The 20,788-nt window shown below is 41.5% G+C and overlaps 1 protein-coding gene across 3 annotated transcripts in view; it reads left to right on the top strand.

Moving 5' to 3' along the window:
- Positions 1 to 20,788, top strand: part of LOC137613114 (kelch-like protein 29) — a 196,872-nt gene that overhangs the window by 92,701 nt on the left and 83,383 nt on the right. For all 3 annotated transcript variants that reach the window (XM_068341998.1, XM_068341996.1, XM_068341997.1), the window contains 2 exons: positions 12,289 to 12,436; positions 15,183 to 15,716. In XM_068341998.1, the coding sequence (XP_068198099.1) occupies positions 12,289 to 12,436; positions 15,183 to 15,716 (682 nt within the window). The remainder of the gene's footprint in view (positions 1 to 12,288; positions 12,437 to 15,182; positions 15,717 to 20,788) is intronic.

The raw sequence follows: 20,788 nt of genomic DNA, 5'->3' as shown, positions 1-20,788 counted from the left end.
ATGACCGGCAGGAATAACAAGCGATGCATGTAAATGTGTATTCACCTCGCTTGCTATAATAGCAAGTAAAACTTACAAGTAAGCATTGAGTAATACCAGGAATCAAATTTATTAAAATCAAAGTGTCTAAGTCAAGGTTAAATGTCTTCTCGTCTAAGTAAAACTTACAAGTAAACATTGAGTAATATTTTGTATGACTGTATCTTCACATAGTGAATGCAAGTTTTCAATTTTGAATCTCACATTTATACCTGCATAAAGTAGGATAGAAATAAAGATAGTTAAGTTTGAACTATTGACTTTAGTGTATTTTTGTAGGTTTTACACCACCCAACAATTGAAAACTTGCATTCATTATGCGAAGATACAGTCACACAAAATATTACTCAATGTTTACTTGTAAGTTTTACTTGCTATTATAGCAAGCCACTGTCTTGGACACAGAGTGTGGCTTTTTGTGGCTCACTCAATTCGTTTACACTGAGCCACAGTGGCTTAGTCATACTATCTCCTGGTGCAAGCCCAGCTTTGTGGTACTCACTGGCATTCTTTACCTACATCTTCTCCCACAGTGGTCAGACAGCGGTGCTGAAATAAAGACCTTTAGCTTTTATTTGTTTGTTACGGTGTACTGCTGTATTAGTGTGGGAATACAAATACCATGCCAGCGTTGTGTGTGTTGGCACGTAGTGTGATGTTTTCTGCATATGGCAAGCATTGTATTGTAACCAACACACCATCCATGTTGTGTGTTGGCTGATCTCATCCCCTGCTTGAAGGATAAGGAGGTCTCAGACCTTGCCCAATCACCTCACATATAATGCTTTTTGGGATGATCGTGCTTGTTTTTAATTTAGCATTTTGCCATTGCTTGCATCTTTTTAAGTCTTGAAATTGTGGCTCACACACTTTGTGTAAAAAGGTTATTGAAATGACACTGATGAAAACATGACACCTTGATGGACAAACTTTCATCTTTTATGTACATTGATTTGTCCATGCAGTCGTAAATTGTTTGCTACCTATCTCCATTTAAACATCACTATAAAATCATTCTTTTAAAATAATATTCTGCAGTAGTTCAGCATTTAAGGTGTTTTTTGGAACCATAGCTAACATTCATTAATCTTAACTAAGAGCCCAAACCATCATTTTTCCTGAACTATGATGCTTTTGATTTTTGCCTAGACTCAAGCAAACCTCCTCCTGCAGAAAGCGGTGTTAGATCATTAAACAGTTTGAAATCTGCCCTGACAGATTGTGTCATCATAGATTAGTTGGAAAATTGCTTGCAGGTCAAGACAGTGACGGCCTATTTGGTTGTTCAGTGCTGCAATTGGTAACAAGAGTTGCATAGACTTCCCATTAATTCCCATCTGCAAAAAGCTTTTTAATATAAAAATCAAACAAAGAAATCAGATTTTATAACGTCATACACACCTGCTTTAAAGTCAGATAGGGAAGCACTGCTTAAAATGACCTGTGATACATAGTGTGTGTGTGTGTGTGTGTGTGTGTGTGTGTGTGTGTGTGTGTGTGTGTGTGTGTGTGTGTGTGTGTGTGTGTGTGTGTGTGTGTGTGTGTGTGTGTGTGTGTGTGTGTGTGTGTGTGTGTGTGTGTGTGTTTTGAGGGGAAGGGGGGGACTATGTGTTCACTGAAGAGCTGCGTAGAGGACCTTATTTGGCTGTGATGAGTCATCACAAGTTTAATCAAATCAACTTGATGGAACACAAACAGTTTTATTAAAGCAAACTAATGACTACATTATCGCGTTCTCTGTAAACAACCAGCACATGGAGTTATTGTTGCAATTAACTTTGATATTAATTTGTATTTGACAGTGATGGAGGATTGCGCGATCTGTCTGGAGTTGGTGACTGGGCCGTTCCCCACAGCTATCAAGAGTTATAGTTAACATGACTTGGAAGAGATTACACACCAGTGAGATAGAGGGGGTTCTTTCTTTTGTTTCCGCCTTCAAATATACAGCCTCATTTCTACAGCTTAATGACCTCATTTAAATGAGCCTAATGACTCTCAGTAATGTCCGGGCATGGCCAAGAGATAGTGACTGTTCTTACAGGCAGTGTCCTCTGCATGCACATTGTGCATCTCCATGATTGGCCCTGGTCCCTATGGAGAACACAACCTACATATTGTCTTCTCACTTTACTCAAGATTACATGCAATGTAACAAGGCATGTGTTTAAAGATTAGAGGTTATTATTTCTGGAGGATTTTGAAACATAGCATTTTTTTCCATTATAGTTTAGAGTAAGCAGATGTTGGTGGTTTAAATGTTCTCTGTACACTTGATTGGGACAGAAATGTGTTAAGTAAAAGCAGAAAAACACATCTTTTCTTTGAGTTGATATAAATGTGCCTGCTCCGTTTGGTTCGTTGCTTCCCAGCAGGATAGTTTTTGATGGCTAATTTGAGTGCTGAAAAGGTCACTGAAATGCTAATCCTAAAATATAATTTCAACTCAGCCCTTCAGAGCTCTCTGAGAATAACTTGTAAAAGGGAAATGTTAAATCTGCACATTCAGACATATTAGCACTATTAATTGCGTCTGTGTCACCCCTGTGTCACAGCTTTGATGACTCCGCTGTGTCTTCTTCGCCCTCGCCTACGCTCCACGTTCCACTGAAGATCACGGTAGATCAATTTGAATAATGGAACATGCTTGGCGTCAACACAGATCAATATGTGGACGTGCTTCTTGATGTGGTCATAACCACCAAAGCTGTTCCATTATGGGATGGGCTCCTGTAAAAGATGGGTGTCAAAGTTCCCATAGTCTGATATGTGACAGGAAATCAATGTTTTCTGATAGTGACTGAAACCTGACAGCTCAATAAGCTTTGTGGAAAGGATGTACCTTCTACTCCTCTTCATCCTCTCCTTCCCACCACAACTATATTCAGTTCGTATGAGGGACTTAACAGCTGAACCCTGCAGACTATTTCAGATTACAAGCACCTGTCAACAAGAGCATAGGGAACCAGTTGTGTAGAGTTGTGCAAGGGAAAAAGGAAACTGTGTGCAGCACATGTGCTTTAAAGCCCGTCTCTAGTGGCATCATTACCTCATTCAGATAGAGCAACCAGGCTATGAGGACTCTTGGTCAAGACAGGGGACCTATAGAGAAACTCTAGCTGTGTCAGCTTCTGCAAAAGAACTCATATTTTCAAAGGTTGCTGTTCATCGAAACTTTTTTTACTCCTTTTCAAAACACTTTGGTAGAACTGTGCATTTCATTGAAGTAATTTTCTTCAACATGTGTCCAAAATTTTGTATCCAAGGAACTTACACTAATGGGTTTTGCGTTCTATTGATCAGTGGATGTATGTGATGTGTCTTTTTCCATAAGTAAGAGGACAGAGAGGAAAGAGATGCCTCAGGTTTAAGCTTGCTACAGGAACAGTTTTGGGTAACGTGACTCATCCATGTAAGCGACTACTCATCTAACTCATGAATATTTATGTTGTCTGTCCACCCTTCATCTTTCACATTACCGCATTTCAAACAAGTAAAATCATGAAATTAAAACATTGAATAGATGCCAAAGGCACTAAAAGGCTTTTCAATAATGTTTTTGTTTGCTTTTGAAGTCCTACGTTTCAAACATTTACTCATTCAAAGCTAATTTCAGTAATACGCTTTATTTTGCTGCTGCTGAGGCTGATAAAACACACCGGGGTGTTATTCTCTCTAGTTTTAAGGTAGAACTGAGAAACAGATGCAAAATAGCCAGCGAGATTTATGCGTGACACATTTTGTCTTTGTTTGATTTCCTGCATTAGCTGGTCTGTAGTGTGAATACGGTATACAAGTCTATGAGAAGAGCTGGACGCCTCCAAAACAGAAAATAAATGGAATCAAAACTGTTTATGAGGCACATCAGTGACGGGCAAACTGCATCAGATGTATTTACAGACTGAATGGAGCTTTTCCAGCTTTGAAAAAAAGAAAAGCATTGAAAAACACTGACTAAGCACACAGAGGATGTAGCGCTGCATGTCTTCTATAAAATGTTTTGATTTATTTTCACAATGGTAATAATAGTCAAGAATCCATTTTTAAAATTGTGTGCTGGTGTGAAATAAAACAAGCATGGAGACATCAACCAATCATCAAAAGGAGCCTAATTTTACTTGTCAATTGTAACTTTCAACACAGGATATGGACCTTGAAATTACTTCTGCCATCTGTATAGAATATCATTAGCATTTGAAAAACATTAGACCAAATCAAGAGAAGCTCATTCAAAGGCAGCTGAAAGGCCCATCCCATAATTCATGCCAAGGTCTGTTTATCCACCTGCCGCAGTGGAGTTCATGGCTATTTCTCAGTTTCTTTAGGAGTCTTGGGCCTCTAATGATCCCAACGTGTCCCTGCAGTGTATATCTTACCTCAAGCGGTGCATTGCCTGAACTCCTCCCCAACCCCCTGTGCCTGCAGGAGCTTAGAGCAGCACTGACCACTCCATCTTGTGGGATGAACTAATCTTGTTGTCCCTTCTCAAATTGTGGGGGCGACAGCATTGGAGCACCAAGCCTGCATGTGCGTTTTTAGCTGATATAGTTTTAAGAGCCTTATTCTTGCTCATTTACTCAGAATGGGTAATTTAGATTTACAGTATTACTACATTTTTGTCTTCTTGTGAGGCTTACATGTTGAACACTATAAATCTTTTTAACCTCTTCCAGGAAATACTTGGCAGTGAATTAAAAGGCCACCCAAATAATACTTAAGAGGCTTTTAGGCACATGGGTACGGTAATTACATACCTTTGTGTAGCCATGAGTAATTTTGATTTGATTGTGCTGTTATCTAGATTCTCTAGTACCTCACTTAATACCACTATTTTTAGGAAGACCAATAAAAGTCGATGGACACTCTGTGGTCAACTGGTGTATTTATTCTGATGTCCAGAGTTTATCTGGGTGGAGCTGATGCATTTGCTCACTGTGCTCTCATAATATTGCCATGCTGCATCATTAATTAGGCACATTTGCAGCAAATAATAGCCATTAGCTCTCCCTGTATTTGCAGTTTAATTGCTCACACTTGTAGACTGATTAGAGTTTCTACCCTCCAGGTGCTGCAGTGAAGTAACGCTGTAAAATACGTCATGTGTGTTTTAGCAGGCAAAACCCTGCGGATTGTAGTTAAAAAATATATCGCCCCGCATGCTTAAATACCATCTGGTTGTGAATAAGCTGTTTCCGAGCTCGTATTTTGGGCATTTTGTCAGACCAGCATGCGTGTTGGCTGTGATCCCGACTGTTCTGTTCTTGAGGTCCATATTGACCAAAGGCTGCTTCTTTGTTTGCCAGATCTCCCTCTCAGGGAAAGTCAATAGGAGGCTCCATGGGATAGTAGCATCCATCTAACAGCCTGTCTGCTTTGCTGGGTTTATAGTCTGCCTCATTCTGCATGAATTGCAGAATGAGTATCAAATAATCTGTTAAGCGAATAAGACATCAGACTGGACCAGCAAGAGTCCAGGTCTTCTCTATATATGCTCTCAGGATGTTTTAAACATTTATTTTGACACTTTACTTATATACGTTAAGACAATATTACTTCCAAACATTTATATTTTCTTACAGAAATGAATGTTTAACTGAACTCTACAGCTGTGGCCAAATGAACAGAATAGAGGACTGTGCTGTATAATATTGAAGTATATAGAGTTTTATTATTGAGAATAAATAAATACATGAATTTGTCCAATGTAGAGTGACATTTGTCCTTGACCATATGAAGACAAAACACGGTTCTGTCAAAACTATTTTAGCAATCTCTCCAGCATAAAGCCCCTTTCTCACATTCTGTACATTCTGTAATTTCAGTTGAATAAATTGCATGTTGCAGGTAAGGCAGCATGTAAAAAAAAAAATGCTGTCATTATTGAAGACCTGCATGTCAGAGACTGATGGAAATGTGTTTGAATGTGTTGGTAATGGAAGGTTTTTGTTGAATAGTGCACAAATCTAGAACCTGAATTGCGGGATGTGTAGGACATGTGTACTAAACATCGGCTGAAATATATCCCTTATTTCCAGCTCTGCCATACGGCCATCCTGTTAAATGACTTACAAGTTGAATGCTTTGGAAGAAGCATTTAAAAACTCCCCACGCAGCAATCTTGTAAAGTAGATATTGTTTCCCTTTATATTGGAATATCAATATAAATTCAATTTATTCTTTAACACTAAATGGCTGTTTGCCCAGTTTAGTCATTTATTACCACCACATGTGCACTCCTTGCACACACACACACACACACACACACACACACACACACACACACACACACACACACACACACACACACACACACACACACAATACCACATATTTTGTCATTTTTACTCAATTTCATCTATACTCAATGGCTACAGAGTCATCTCTGGACCTCCAAGGCTGCTCCTGTGACAGGCCGTGGATATTGAGTTCCCCAAACACTCACTGCATATCAGGCAGGGTCATGGCTTGCTGGAGACCTATGTCTCTCACTGTCCCAATCAGTGCCAACAAAGGGCAACATTGCCCCTGACACACTCCTGTGGGAGGTGTTACCATGACATAAGGAAGTCTCTTTAGCTCACATTCCAAGCACCAGTCACCCCATCTAAAAAATCCTTTCCAATGGTCTTCAGTCCCATGTAGCACCCCGGCCACTCATGCTATCTGCACCAGAAAAGAAACCTCAATAAATGGAGGGGTGATGTACGGTTTGGAGGGCAAGTGCTGCAACCTCTGAGCACTCATGGGATATTAGGCGCAGTTTTCCAACCCCACTGTTCCGTGAAGCTTGTCAGCCTCGCCCCTGCGATCACGCCTCTCTTTTCGTGTGCGCCGAGCCGGGATCCTGCCGAGCTGTCTGAGTGTCTTAGCCTGAATTTCAGTGGAAGTGAAGTCCGTTCCCCTTCAGTCGTTTGGCCTGGGGCTTGAAATTATAGAGTCTGTATCCGTAGCTCTTTCCCTGGGACATCAATAGCATATCTACCCACAAGGCACTCTTGTTGTGTCTTTTCATTATGTTTGACTGTCGTGCCGCCGTGGGTCAGTGTTAAGTGTTGGTGCCTGAAGGATCAGCTTTGTTTGGATTTGGCGAACGGCGTGCCAGTCATGAACACTCAGCCACCAGTCATGGCTGACATTTTGCCTTACATGAAGTGATTTTGCATCGATATGAATGGGGGCACAAAATATGATGTGTTTTAATGGTGTTTTTCTTCTAAAGAAATGTTGGCAAATGTGGCAAGCATTATTTGGCCAACACATGAAGAGTAGCATAAACTAAATGTCATACCGTGTTTTAGTAAACGCATGTTAGAACAATAAAAAATGTTATGATCATCAAACAATCTTCTTTCTCCTCAATCTTTATTGATCTTATTTGATTGCGTTACAGAAAATCATAGAGGAAAAACAAAAAGACAAATAAATTTGCAGTCGGATACATGAACCAAAATGTTGTGGTATTAGCTTCGAGTGAAAATAATTTTTGTTTAACAAGTGCAGTATTTTGTGTCTTCTACACACTGTGCATCGGATCTGTCTAATTGCTGCTACAACCTTGCAAAGACAAACCCTACCTTTATACTCCCTGTCTCTTCAGTAGGCAGCCATCAAGCTGAATATGCACCGTCTTGCGTCTTATGGTATATTCAAGCACCGACTCATTTTAAGATGGCTACTAAAAATGGCGCAGCGGTCTTTGTTTACCAGTGAGATACTCTGCTATGTTCCAGTCTAATAGATTGGACACAGCCTCCGCACGGTTTTGCAGCGGAATTCAGCACCATAATGGTGGAAGCCCAGAACAAATCCACTGCACATTTCGGTGTCAGGACGTTTTCATGGAGATGCCTTTATACAGTAAGTGAATAATGCTGGAAACAAAATAAGTTTTGTACATGCTTTTGTACACCCTTTGGTGCTTCTGCTCACTTTCAGTCTACCCTTGGATGGAAGCTTTTGGACAGACTAAAAGATAAAAAATATTTTTTTTTCTCCCCTTTTCGACCTAAGAGAAACTGAATATGATCTGTCAAAGGCAATCATACAAGACTATGTGATGGATGGATTTGTCTTACTCTGCCTCTCAATCTTTCACTCCTCCCGTCCCTGCTGTTCTTTTTGCTTTTCTCTGAGGAAAGCCATTATTTCCATCACCCTTCACATTTCAGCTAAATTCGCTGTATCTGTCCATGCTTCGCCAAAGGGAAGAAAAAGTCATTTTGTCTGGGTCGAATTCTATTTCCTTGTCCGAACATACAGTTTTTCTATGATTTGTTCATGGTGTAGAATTACAATGAGTCATTATTTTGCTAGTTGACTCAATATAACGACGTGCAAGATTGACTGCCGTTACTGAAATTTTGATTATAAATAGGTGTGTGTGTAGCAAGGTTGTTGAGGTGGTTTATGCATTTAAATGAATCCATAAATGTAATTCCACACATAGGACCACCAAAAATGCAATCACAGGTCCAACAGTTTCAAGTGGTTTATCTAACAAACCTATCAGGGTAACAACTGCACATTAATTGGCCTGATTACCGTGCTTACTGAGTACCATAGAGCCTCCTGCTCACCTGCAGTGTGTTATTTTCCTCTTGTGTGTAAAAAGCTTTGCGACTAGAGGAACACTGAACCTCAAAAAACACCATAATCAACCGGTGTTGTGCTGACCTGCGCCCTGCTAGCTCATTGTGTCTGGATGTTGTGCTAATGGTATTTCACAGCGCATTGTAACCGGCCTGCTCTGTGTGTTTGTGTTGTGTGTCCTGTGAGTCCTGCTTTCCATTTGAAGCTCCAGCTTTACCACTTCTACTGTTTTTTTTAATTTTAAAATATGCCTTGCTACGATGCACTGTACCTCTTCTCATCCAGAAAAGTTATTAGATCTTATAGCTGTTCGTTGATTTGATCATTGAGTGCAGTAATGTAGTTTGCCCCAAAGGGATCAAGGTGTTATAGATATACTCATCTCTCTAAAGGAAATTTCTCTTGAAATAAAGTTGTCACCTGACTGGATGGCTAGATATACAGTAGGTGTAGTGGTGCAGACCACTCGCCAAAGAAATTCCAAGTCCTTGATATCGTGCAGAACGTCCATGTTTGTAGTTGACTATGAGAACTCCTTGTGTTATTATAGGATTGAACTGGCACAGACAAGGATGGACTCAAACAAACTACAAAGGCAAACACAAAGCTATGAGCAAATGCTCTCTATTTATTTGGATGTGGATGTTGTGGATGACTCAAAGTAATCATAGCCCAGAGCCCTGGATCATCACAAGGCTCCAGCTGCATGCGCCCACAGCAGATGGTGACCCGTGGCAGGAGTTGCTGGTTCGGCACATTATTGCTGCCTAGTACTGCAAGATAGTAGACCACACATCATGACAAACCTAAGTGTTTACCATGACCAAAAAATTGCTCTTTACCTCTCAGACAGAGGAGGTACCTGAACTATGTGTATATTGAACCAGAAGCACATTGATTTCCACACTGTTAAAAAACTCATTCTGACATTTCTACAACAATCAGAGTTCTGAGAAGGGGGAAAGATCCTTCTAGCTCTGCTGTGCATGAATCTGTGTCTGCATGTGTGATTGTGTAGTAGGACCAGATGGATTACTGCTTTGAATTTAGAGAAAGGCTTCACAGAGCAACTCAAATGAAAATGGACAACCACACTCTCAGGAATAACAGAGTATCAAACAGAAGTCAGTTAAAAAAAAAAATCACTTATATCATCGTGCAACAATCTGTTTTGTACTCCGCCTGAAACAGTTTCTCATTCAGTGTGTTCATCAAGAATACTGATCCGCAAAGAAAAAATAGTTTTACATCATTATTTGAATGAAAAATTGCGTTAATTTTTTTCTGGGTTTTTAACTCAAAGGTGAACAAGTCAACACTAAGGTGCGTAAATCTACTATGTTCATCAGTGTGTGCAGTTGTGATCAGTGTGTGGTCCCTATCCCACACTGCCAGTATGTGGTCCATATGCATGGAAGTTGCTTGCGGTACAAAATAACCTCCCCCCAGCCAGCTTGACAACAAACACAGAATGGCTTGGCACAAATCAAAAATTATTTATCTGGCTCCCCTTCTCTTCTGCAACATGGTTTTTGTCGAGTCAGAGGAAACCATCTGCTGCACGGTGATAATGGGCAGCCAGGGAGGAGGGGACTAGAAATAGGCAGAGCAAATAAAATTGAGAGAAACTGGCATATGCTGTCCCAGTGCCTTCTTACCGACCTGCTGCACGTTGGTCGTCTTAATAAACAACCTGTCTTATTTGTGTGAGTGTGTGTGTGTGTGTGTGTGTGTGTGTGTGTGTGTGTGTGTGTGTGTGTGTGTGTGTGTGTACACATGCTTGAGTTTCCAGTGTGCATTTGTGTGTGTATCTGCTATCTAACCTTGATCATTTTCAAGTCAGGATTGTTCCTGTGCCAACCCGATACGCTGTCAATGTGATGGCACTCACTAAGACCCTGTTCTTTCTGTTTTCCTGTTGCGCTAAAGTTGTGACAGATGGATTGTATTTCTGCAAAAGATTTTACCAATTTTTTTTCCATTTTTTGTTGTTGTTGCAGTTAAAAGGGTGGGAGTATTAATGCGAGACTATTATTAAGCAAGGACAGGGCTAAAGAAAGTAAGAGAGCCAGTGGGGTGAGGTAATGAGAGTTGCTGGCATAGATGGGAAGGTAAAGCACTGCTGGAGAGGAATACAGTAGAGAAGAAAAAACATTCATTGAAACAAACAGTGTTCTGTAGAAGGCAACTTTTCACCTTGAAAATGGTCTGAATTTTCCCTCCTTGACTCCTCATATGAAATTGAATGCTTGGGGCATTCTCTTGAGTAAACCACTTCAGTTTTCTCCCATCTGAAGTCGACAGGTATGGCTGGACGAAAAGCACTGACAGCCCCCGCCCAACCCAGCTTCATTGTCTCACTCAATCACTCTTTCTTTTTCTGTCTTGCCTTCAGATGTTTCCCTTTACTGCTTTTCTCATTTTGCCTCCAGCACTTATAAACTGTCAGATAAGTTTCAGTCAGGATTTGTCAAGTGCATGACACTCGTTGAACTCATTCGCTAGTATGAAGTTGTTTATTAAGGAGCAGATGTTGTGGTGTATTAATACTGTGTAAGGACTATGAGTGTTACAGGCCCTGTAAAGCTGTGATAAACCCATTTTAAAACAGCCAGGGTAAATTGTTCCAGAATGGAATTGATCCGATATGTAAAGCTGCCCATTAATTCACTGTCAACCAGTTTGTTTGGATTGCATTTTTTTTGCCCTGGTGCGGTCAGCCCCACACCGTGTTAGGTTTTGTCGACACAGCTGTTGGAATGTATGATGGCGTGCTTGATGAAGTGGACATCAGGTCAGGGAGGATAATGGAATGGAGGGATGGAGAGGGATCAGACAGGAAGAATGCAGGAGAGGCCTGGTGACCGGGTCTTTTCTATTAACTCAGGGGGCTGGCTGGGGCGAGCAGGGGATTCAGGCTTGGCTGTGCCCTCCACCTGCCTGGTTGTCAGACCAAGCCTCCAAATGGCAGATAGAGAGAGACGAATATTGCATAGGGGTCCAGTGGTGATTGACCCTGTGGTTTCATCAGCCTGGGCTTGCTTGATAACATTTCTCACTCCCTCACAGAGCAAAATATTAAAGACGTTGGTGCAGGAAAGGCTTAGAATTCTCCATTTGCTTTGGTGGAGTTGCACTTGAATCACCCCTAGACACAAATCGTCACCGAGCTTTTCATTCCCCTCACTGAAATTTTTCTCCCATTTTTCCACAAGGATATTTACTCTGTTTATTATATTTGTGTTCGGAATTCTATTATCTCACTTGACTGAACACAATGTTTAATTCATTGCAAAATTAAGATATACGCTTTCTCAAGGGGGGGAATCTGAATTGCAATGTTGCTCACACAGTAAAGTTAATTGTTCCTAGTATTGAAATAGCGAGGTATCGCTCTGGCTGTAAAGACTCTTGAGATGGCAAACAATATTTTATTTCCCTTGTTTCTGTTCTATATAGGCTGCAATTAACTAATTGTATAATGGAATCAAAATTAACTTTTGTATTCAACTAACTTAATAGTCACTTACCAGCAAGCTGCAAGATATCCAGTGGATCTCAAACACTTTAGTGGTTTGAACTGTTTTGCAGGTTTTTGTGTTTTGTTTTTCTCCATGAGGTGATCTCACCCTTGTTGTTGTTTCCTTTGCTGTGCTGCAGGTCTCCGGTCTGTCTCCTGGAGACAGCCAGGCCCCAGGACTGCTGTTGGCTCCGGGGGTTAGGTGGGGACAGACGCCCATCAACCAGCTCACACCATGGGATACAGATGAGCCTCCTGCAAAGCAGCATCGAGACAGCGAGCCCACGGGTAACGAATCTCATACGCACATGCTCACACATCCATACGTGACACATTTGCACATCCGCTTATTGCAGCTGAAGTGAATTTTATACATTTTACATCATCACAGCAGATGTGTGCGTGTACAGAGTCCAAACACTGGCGTCTGCACCCCGAGCAGCTCTGGCCAGCGTTTTTGGCATCCAATGCTAATGAATCTTCTAGGTTGCATTGCCCTACATAAAATACATACTTGCCTCCACAGGATGCATACTTAATACACGCAATCATTCATAATTAACACCTACTCAAACCTTCTTAACATGTATCAGCTTGATTATGCATGTAATTATAAAAATGTCAGTCAGTGTGATATCAAGAAGTTTAGAGCTTCACAAGCCTTACAGTCCCTCATCACCTTTACTCTGCTCTCATTTTATACTCCTTGTAAATGTTATTGTGTCACTAACTGAAGCTGATTTAGCTCAAATTAAACCCATGTAGAAAACTCTGAAAGTCCTCCAAATGATCTCCACCAGGTCTAATTTAGACATCGACCTTATTCTGCTAGTGCCATTTCAAAAAAGAGCAGTATTGGCTTCGCAGTGCTGCAGACATGAACTGGTTAAGCCAATGTTAGAGGTTTTTTTTTTTTTTTTTACTTGCATTGTAATGAACTCACCCTGAATGGTTTTGCCCTTGAGCAGTTAATTTCCTTCCATTGCTCGGCTGGCCTCTGCCTCCTGCTCATCACAAATGTGTCTCATTTAAGAATAATACCTGCACAGAGCTTGTTCCAGTGGAAATTTGAGATCAGCGCATTCCATTTGTAGACAGATGCTCCTCTGTTGTAGCAAAACACCACGCTTCAAATGCAGTTCAGCCCCTGCTTCTGCCTCTTAAGTCTTCCTAATTACAATTTGCATCTATGTATGCAAATTATTTGTGTGTGTGTTTGTGTGTGTGTGTGTGTGTGTGTGTGTGTGTGTGTGTGTGTGTGTGTGTGTGTGTGTGTGTGTGTGTGTGTGCGTGTGTGTGTTGGTTCATGCAATTATTAGCAGAGCAGTGTGATCAGTTGTCCAATAGGATGCGGTAGGAGATTATAGAGTTGTGTTTCTGCCTCCTGTTGCGGTGGTGTGCTCCCCCTGCTGTGCAGCCACAGCCTCCTGCTGTGCTTTGAGGGTCTCGCTGAATCGGCCATGAAGCTTTGGAGGTCATATTATTGTGTGTAAGTGATTGAGGCATCCTCTTCTTGCAACACAGTGCCCACGCTGAAACTATGGCTCAGAGTGAGACATGAAGAGTGAGATGTCACCGGCCTTGAACGCTGTTGCATATGACACTCCGTTCTGAAAACCACATTGCATATTGATTTGCATGTGAGTTCTACTCAAGCGGTGACTGACGTTTGCAAAAAAGAAAAGTCAGCCCCCTTCCACACTTCACTGAACAGCGTTGCCAGAAAGTTCTCTGTCAACTGTGCCAGAATTAATCAACGGGTTCTTAGAACAGAAACTTCACTGTTGTGTCTGACAAAAAGTTTTTTTTTAACATGATACTTTATCCTTCAGCAATTTGTAGAAAAAGGAAAGGTGGTAATGTTTGAAATCTTAACCCAAGGCAGCACTTGCAGCAATTGAGTATCCATATTCTAGTATAGTTGTTTCATTTTTCACTGAGCAGCAAAATCTGTGAATGTAGGTCAATACTGGGACATGATTAGATTTAAATATTTGTAGATTCTCTTGTAAAAGATTAGGAAAGTAATAGAAATCACTAATATATGCATATAAATTTTTTTTCAAGCCAATAAAACCACTTTGACATGTGCGATTATTATATACCTTAAACATTTAATTACTATCTTTTTTTATGAGAAGCTACAAAGGACGGACCTTGAAAAACAACTTGGTTTTCGATCAGCTCACTGAGATGTGAAGCGTTAATCTAACCAGCCTCTGCTCCCTCCCGAGTTCTCCTTTCCCACCATCTTTTTTCTTTTTCATTTCCATGGTTATCTCACCATCCTACTATATCCAGACTATTTTATCAGCAGGGCAAGTATCATGAATAATGTGGGCTTCCTTTCTCTTTTCTTTTGCTTTTGGCATGCTGTGATTTAGCCTGTGGCCCCTTGGCAGACTGATAGGCTATTTTTGGAACTTGGACCACGGCGAGAGGAGCGAGAATGAGGGAGTCGAAACGAATGAGTGAGAGATGGAGGCAGCATTCAGGCCCAAAGCGCCTCAGTCTTCTCAGTATCTAACGCCTCAGGGAAGAGAAATGATTCAACGTGTCCTTATAAACACAGGCTCCTATACAGATAATCGTTTCAACTGCTGGGTCCAATGAGCATGTGTACTTTCACATTCAAATAATTTCCCCATCTACCAAAATACATCTCTCATTCTTATTATAGTGTTGATCTTGGGTGCAGCTCCATATGCCGCTTCAACTGTTTTGTGTTTGATATCAGGTCGCAAGTCATAAACAAATTTGGATTGTGGTGGAGAAGCACATTCACAGTTGCTATGTGGAGAGGAACAGATTCAAATTGGAATCTGTCTTATTTATGCTGCTTTCTTTTTATATTTGATCATTTAATACCAGACTAAAAATCAGCTTTCAGTGTGTGTGTTTGCCTCTTGCTCACCAAAGTAAAACAAATCAGTCAACAGTGTATACATTTTTTATGCTTGTTTTTTTTTCTTGTTTTACATAGGTTAATAGTCTAAAACTGGATATTTCTTTTTGTCCTTCTTCTTATCCATAGGTCCAACCTGGGCGACATCGGTGGCAGCCGTGAGCCAGCCCAGCCTCCTGCCCCACACCTATGCTTTCCCACAGCCACCCTCCTACAGCCACAGTGTGACGGCACAATCACCTATTATAGGAGTGACCCCATCCATCCAGACTCCAGTTCCCCCACAACACCCCCTAATGACCGCCCACTTCCAGTTGACGCCGCAGTCGGCCCAGCAGCCTCCCTCTATGGTGTTGAGCATGCCCAGCCAGCCGCAGTACCCCTCCACACAGCCCACCATCGCACCATCTGCCCTCTCTGCCCAAGCCAACCAGGTGGTTCATCCAAACCCTCACAGTGTGATGGGCAACGGCCACTTAACCTCTCACCCAGGCCTCATTCACCCCCCTACCCTGCCTCTGACCAATGGACAGACAGCGACTACAGCAATGGTGCAGGTCCAGTCCATCGCTGCAGACAATCAGGACGGTCCAAATGGGCTGCAAATGCTGCGGACTGTCGGGATGGGGAAGTACGAGTTCAGTGACCCAGGACATCCTAAAGGTAAGCACAGACAGCTGCACTGGAGGATGTTTACTGGAATGACTTTCTTCCAGACATGAAGGCTGTCTCGCCTAAAATTGTAAGTCAAAGCAGATCTGTTGTGGATTTCTGCCATGGAGGTGTTGGTAATAAATCAACCTTTTGTAGTTCTCTATTCCCTGTGACCTTTCCTTAGGTGAGGCCAAGCTGGAATGAAAACGACAGGCCTTTCTTCGCTGTCTGATATTCTAAGAAAAGCTGAAAACACAAAGGGATGTTAAAAAAACAGTTTGCATCTTGTGCCGATTTATTTCAAAATTGCTCCAAGGTCAAGAACGAAAGAAGTGTACCCAAACCAACAGAGAGACGACAGCGTCTAGTGTCATCTAGTTCTGCCTGTAGTGGATTCTTTGGAAATACTTACTTGCTGTATTGATCTCAAACTACTACATAACAGCAGCTTCTCTTCTTTGTGTTCTTAAATTGGTTAAAAGTGGTTGGTTTCTCCATCTCGTAGTTGCAACACTTGCACAGCCTCCAAAACACAATGAATGAAGGGGTGTTTAATCCCCAGCTTTACATCTCTTTTAAAATCGTTTGGAGGCCTTGTTGACTTGCGCTGCGTTTGTTGGGGTGCTTCACAGTTCCTACTCATGTCTGAGTCTGCAAGCTGTAAATTAGTGTTTGGTATAACCTTGGAGTTTATGACGCAGGGCGCTACAAACAGATGTTCTCAATTCCCCAACCAATTTTCACATTTAATGAAGCTTTTAATTTAGGTTTAGATTGTTTTCTTTTTCCTGACTCGTTTTGATCAATAAGATGTGTGCAAATGAACTTGTAGACTGCAAAAAAAAAAAAAAAGGAGCAATTATTTTGGGGACTGTCTGTGATACATTGAAATGAGACTGCGGGTAGAATTGGCAATGGATAATTAGACGGGCTTTGTCCGGCCTTTATCGAATGAGAGCGTCTTTTCTCGGTGTCGAATAGACTGTCGTGATCCATTAAACATGCGGATGTCAAAATTTATTGACCTTCTAACAGGCCAGAGAAGCTAGAGTTTAATTGGAATCACAGTATATACACGGATCTATTTTACAGCAGAGGAAAACACTTTTATTATTTAAGAATTCAGTAAAGCAATCACTCATACAGGTATACTGTCATATGTCTTGGCTGTATGACTGGAATTTGGTTTTATTTCTATGGCACTATAGGTTAAACATTTGACTCCAGTTCTATAAATTATGTATCGTTGAACTCCTCTATAGGTGCCCAGAGAATTGAAACTGCATTTAGAAAGACTTAAACAGCTCCTCATCCATTTGATATTTTTTATTACCTCTGCTTGCCATTGATTAAAAATTAAGCATTTTCATGGCTTAGTACAAGGACAGTGAAAATAGGTAACACATTGAAACCCAGCTAATAAGTGGATGTGGTGTCTCTTCAGAAGCTTCCTGAGAGGTGTAGATAGGAGCACTTAAATTTGCTCCTGTAATCACCAAAACGCCGCCAAACCAGAGCCTCTCTACACACAGCTGTCTGTCTTTGTGTGTTTTTCTTGGTACTCATCTTTTCCTGAGTTGACAACACATAAACACGTGGTTGTGAAGAGAAAGGAAAGTGGCTGCAGCTTTCAGTGTTTCTCAGAACGCTGATGATTGAGATGAGGATAGGAGGGGTGGGTGAAGCTAATCTCCATGGAGGGGTTCAGAGTTTGGCACACATCTGTTCTAAAAGTAGGCCACAAAGAAGTCATGGCATCCATACTGACAGACAGATATGATGTGTTTCTTTTCCCTCAAGTAGTTACAGTATATTGCTGCAGTAGAAAAACGTGTATACCCCTGGCACCAGTTTACTTTTACTGCAGGTTGGACCCAGTTTGGGCTTCTGGGAAGTCAAAACAAGGAACCAAACATGGTGCAAAATCTTGTTCAGTCCCACTGACCTAGAGGCTTTTCCCAAGTAGATGATAAAGTATCGCCCTAACAATAAAGAATACCGCGAATATCGCGAGTGATTCAGGAAGTAACCATGGACAATGTGATCACTGTTCTGATGTGGTTATTATATTTCTGAAGGCTTTCTCTGTCGCGCTTACATTCAGCTGAGAAATCGTTGTCATGCATCCCACATCAGTGGGCTGTCAGGACTGATCATTGGGTAAACTGTTTAAATACTAAAGCTACTGCTTAAGCGATTGTGTTGCTGCATTAAAAAAAATGTAGCCTCTAGAGTCAATGCTGCTAAGCTCCTATGCATGGAAGACGTTGTCTCCGTCAGGTTTTCTTTTTATCAGAGGACCTGACGGAACTCTTCCTCATAAATCCAGCTGTACAAGAAGCTGCTGTGTTTGTGCGTTTCTGGATGTGCAAATGTGTGTATTCTTGCACCCGTTTACAGCTTCTTGGGTGTGCCTGCACTGATGTCTTGTCAGATGTCAGCGTCCCAATCGTAACAACACCACAGTGACACAAATCACACTCTGTTTGGTTTGGATTTGACCTCAAAGGCAGCAATTTGTCTTTGCTGTGTATCAGCGGACACAGCAACAACCAGGTGTTCCGTTATGTGTGTGTGTGTTTATATTTGTTTTAATTTGTGTTTACAGCATATAGTATATGTTTTGGTATATAACTATAAATGCTGTATGTTTGTGTGCCTGTTTTTGTGAAGATTCACAGCTTGAAAGCAGCTTTAACCTCATCACCTACTGAGCTATTCCAGTCACCAGGCTATGATCTGCCTGCCTGTTTTCTCCATCCACAGCAGGGCATTTCATAATACCTGCCTGTCAAAGTGTACACATCAGACTCCAAACACCTTCTGACTGGTTTTTAATTTCCTTCACTTCACTTTTCTTTATTTCTCTCAACTGCAGCAGCTCTGTTACACTTACCTAATCTTTGAACTCATTTTTGAATTGTGGGAATGTGGCAAAACTGACATGCTTGTAAACGCACCAGGAAAGACAAAATGGGGAGGTGAGTGAAGACGATGCAGAGGAGATAGTAAACGTGAGAGTAGGATATGCTGAGAGCTGAGCCAGTGTGTGCCTATTGACTAAGCAATTAAAATCGATGGCTGTCTTGATGAAAATCAGCAAGGAGAGGCTGGTGCCGAGTTCAGCAGGGACGGAGTAGCTCACTGCAACTTGATTGAGTAGCATTTAAAGGCGGCTCACAACAGAAAAACACATTAATTTTAAAAGGAAGCTATTATTCCCACGTATGAGTGTGCTTTAAAGGTTACGCCTGTGTTACCAATGCCAGCCACTCCAATTATGATTTCTGTGTTGTTTTCCAGCATTGTGGCTGTGCTGTTCACACTGTGACCCTCAAGACCATGCTGTATTTTTAGTTGAAGGCATAAAAATGAAAAGCATACAGCGCTAGATGCTTCAGTTAAATTTGAAGTTTTGCATCACAGACAGATCTTTTCATGTGATGTGGCTTTTCTCCGCTTTCCTCATATCAGAAACCGCAACATGCGTGACACAAATACACAGAAACCCATGGCTACGAAAACACCGTGAACGTGGACACAGCCCTTCACCACTGCCTGCATCCCACAACACCGAGACTCCTCTCTGCCCAGGAAGTTAATCTTCCAGTCAGCCCACATCAGCCATAATCTGGGGACCGGCTGGCTCTGGAGCTGGTAGTGAGTGCAATTAAAATGCCTTGCTGAGTTAAGATCAGTGTTTTACTTTGCTAAGAGGAGGCCAGCGTTGCCTCGCATCCAGCGTACACTCACCTTTCCTCTGGCGTTTCCTTCCTTATTCAAACCTCAGTCCCAATACGATTTTAATTATGTATTCATTTTTGTTTACCTTTGGAAAAGGCATATTGGCTCGGCAGCATCACTGTCCACTCGCTTGTTGGTTCTTTGCACATTATTGCTGTGATATTACCACTAAGCAGTGAAATGATACATCATCAAATTAGTGAGACAGGGGCTGTTTACCGATGGAAAGTGTGCCGCGCTGTTTATTTTAGGGAGATGGCTAGCTTTGTGCAACACACTTATCACGCCTCATCGAAGGTTACTTTATTGTCGCTTTACCTTGTTACTGCTTTATGATGTTACTGGGTTTAAGCGTGATGTTTAATTTGTTGAATGCACATCTTTCACCTCAGAGATGTTTGTCTATAGACTAAATAGCCACATTTATTCAGTCGACATAAAGATCACGGTATTGTCAGTGACACATAAATATTCATTTTGAATCAAGCACAAGAATTTACTCCTAGCATGATAGGTTGTTCAAACCGGTTATTAAAAACACAGCCAGTTTGTGATAGCCGCACTGAGATCATTAATCATAGTGAGCACATTCATTAAACCCTCCCCTTTTCTTCCTCTCTCCCTGTCTCTGTGTCTCCTCTGCTTGATAGAGTGCAAAGGATCTCCACTACATCCTCACTGGAAATTACACAAAAGTGCACTGTTCAATGTGACAAATGTGACGTTGCATATGGCGTAGAGTCGTAGTGTTTGTTAAAAACAAAAAAGAAAAAATTACCAATATGCTGACTCGAATCAGCATCTGCGGAATATGCACTGGTAAATTAATTAAAGTTGCAGCAGCGTTGTGCTGGCCGATTATCTAAAAGCTATCCACATCAGGATTAGGCTTTTTATGATTCCAAAACAGGCTTAACTTGGAATCTGAAATGCATGGATTTTGAAAGCATGACTCTCTCATGGCAGGAAGCTGTAGAGGAAACCGAGATGAACTTCACAAGAGCCGGGATTGTTGCAAATTATTAATGAGGTTGAAATTTATTCCAATCACTGTGGATCAAGCATGTGCAGGTATTAAGTGAATATGTGCAGCACTGTGGTACTAGACCCATGAGTAACTCGATGTGCTGAGCCATATGGGGCCTAGATATGACTGACGCCAACTCAAACATATCATTTTAGCATGGCAGCACCTGTGTGCCGACGCTACTTGACGTTGTCTCTTTTACTTTGCTAAGTATGGCTTCCATTGATATGTCTGACTGTTTATAGTACAGCTCCAGCTCTCGGGAGGGAGCAGAAAGACAAGGGAGGTGGCGGAGAAGAGAGGAAACGTG

The sequence above is a fragment of the Antennarius striatus genome, chromosome 19 (assembly GCF_040054535.1).
Source record: "Antennarius striatus isolate MH-2024 chromosome 19, ASM4005453v1, whole genome shotgun sequence".
Lineage (NCBI taxonomy): Eukaryota > Metazoa > Chordata > Actinopteri > Lophiiformes > Antennariidae > Antennarius > Antennarius striatus.
This window is presented reverse-complemented; position numbering and strand designations above follow the sequence as displayed.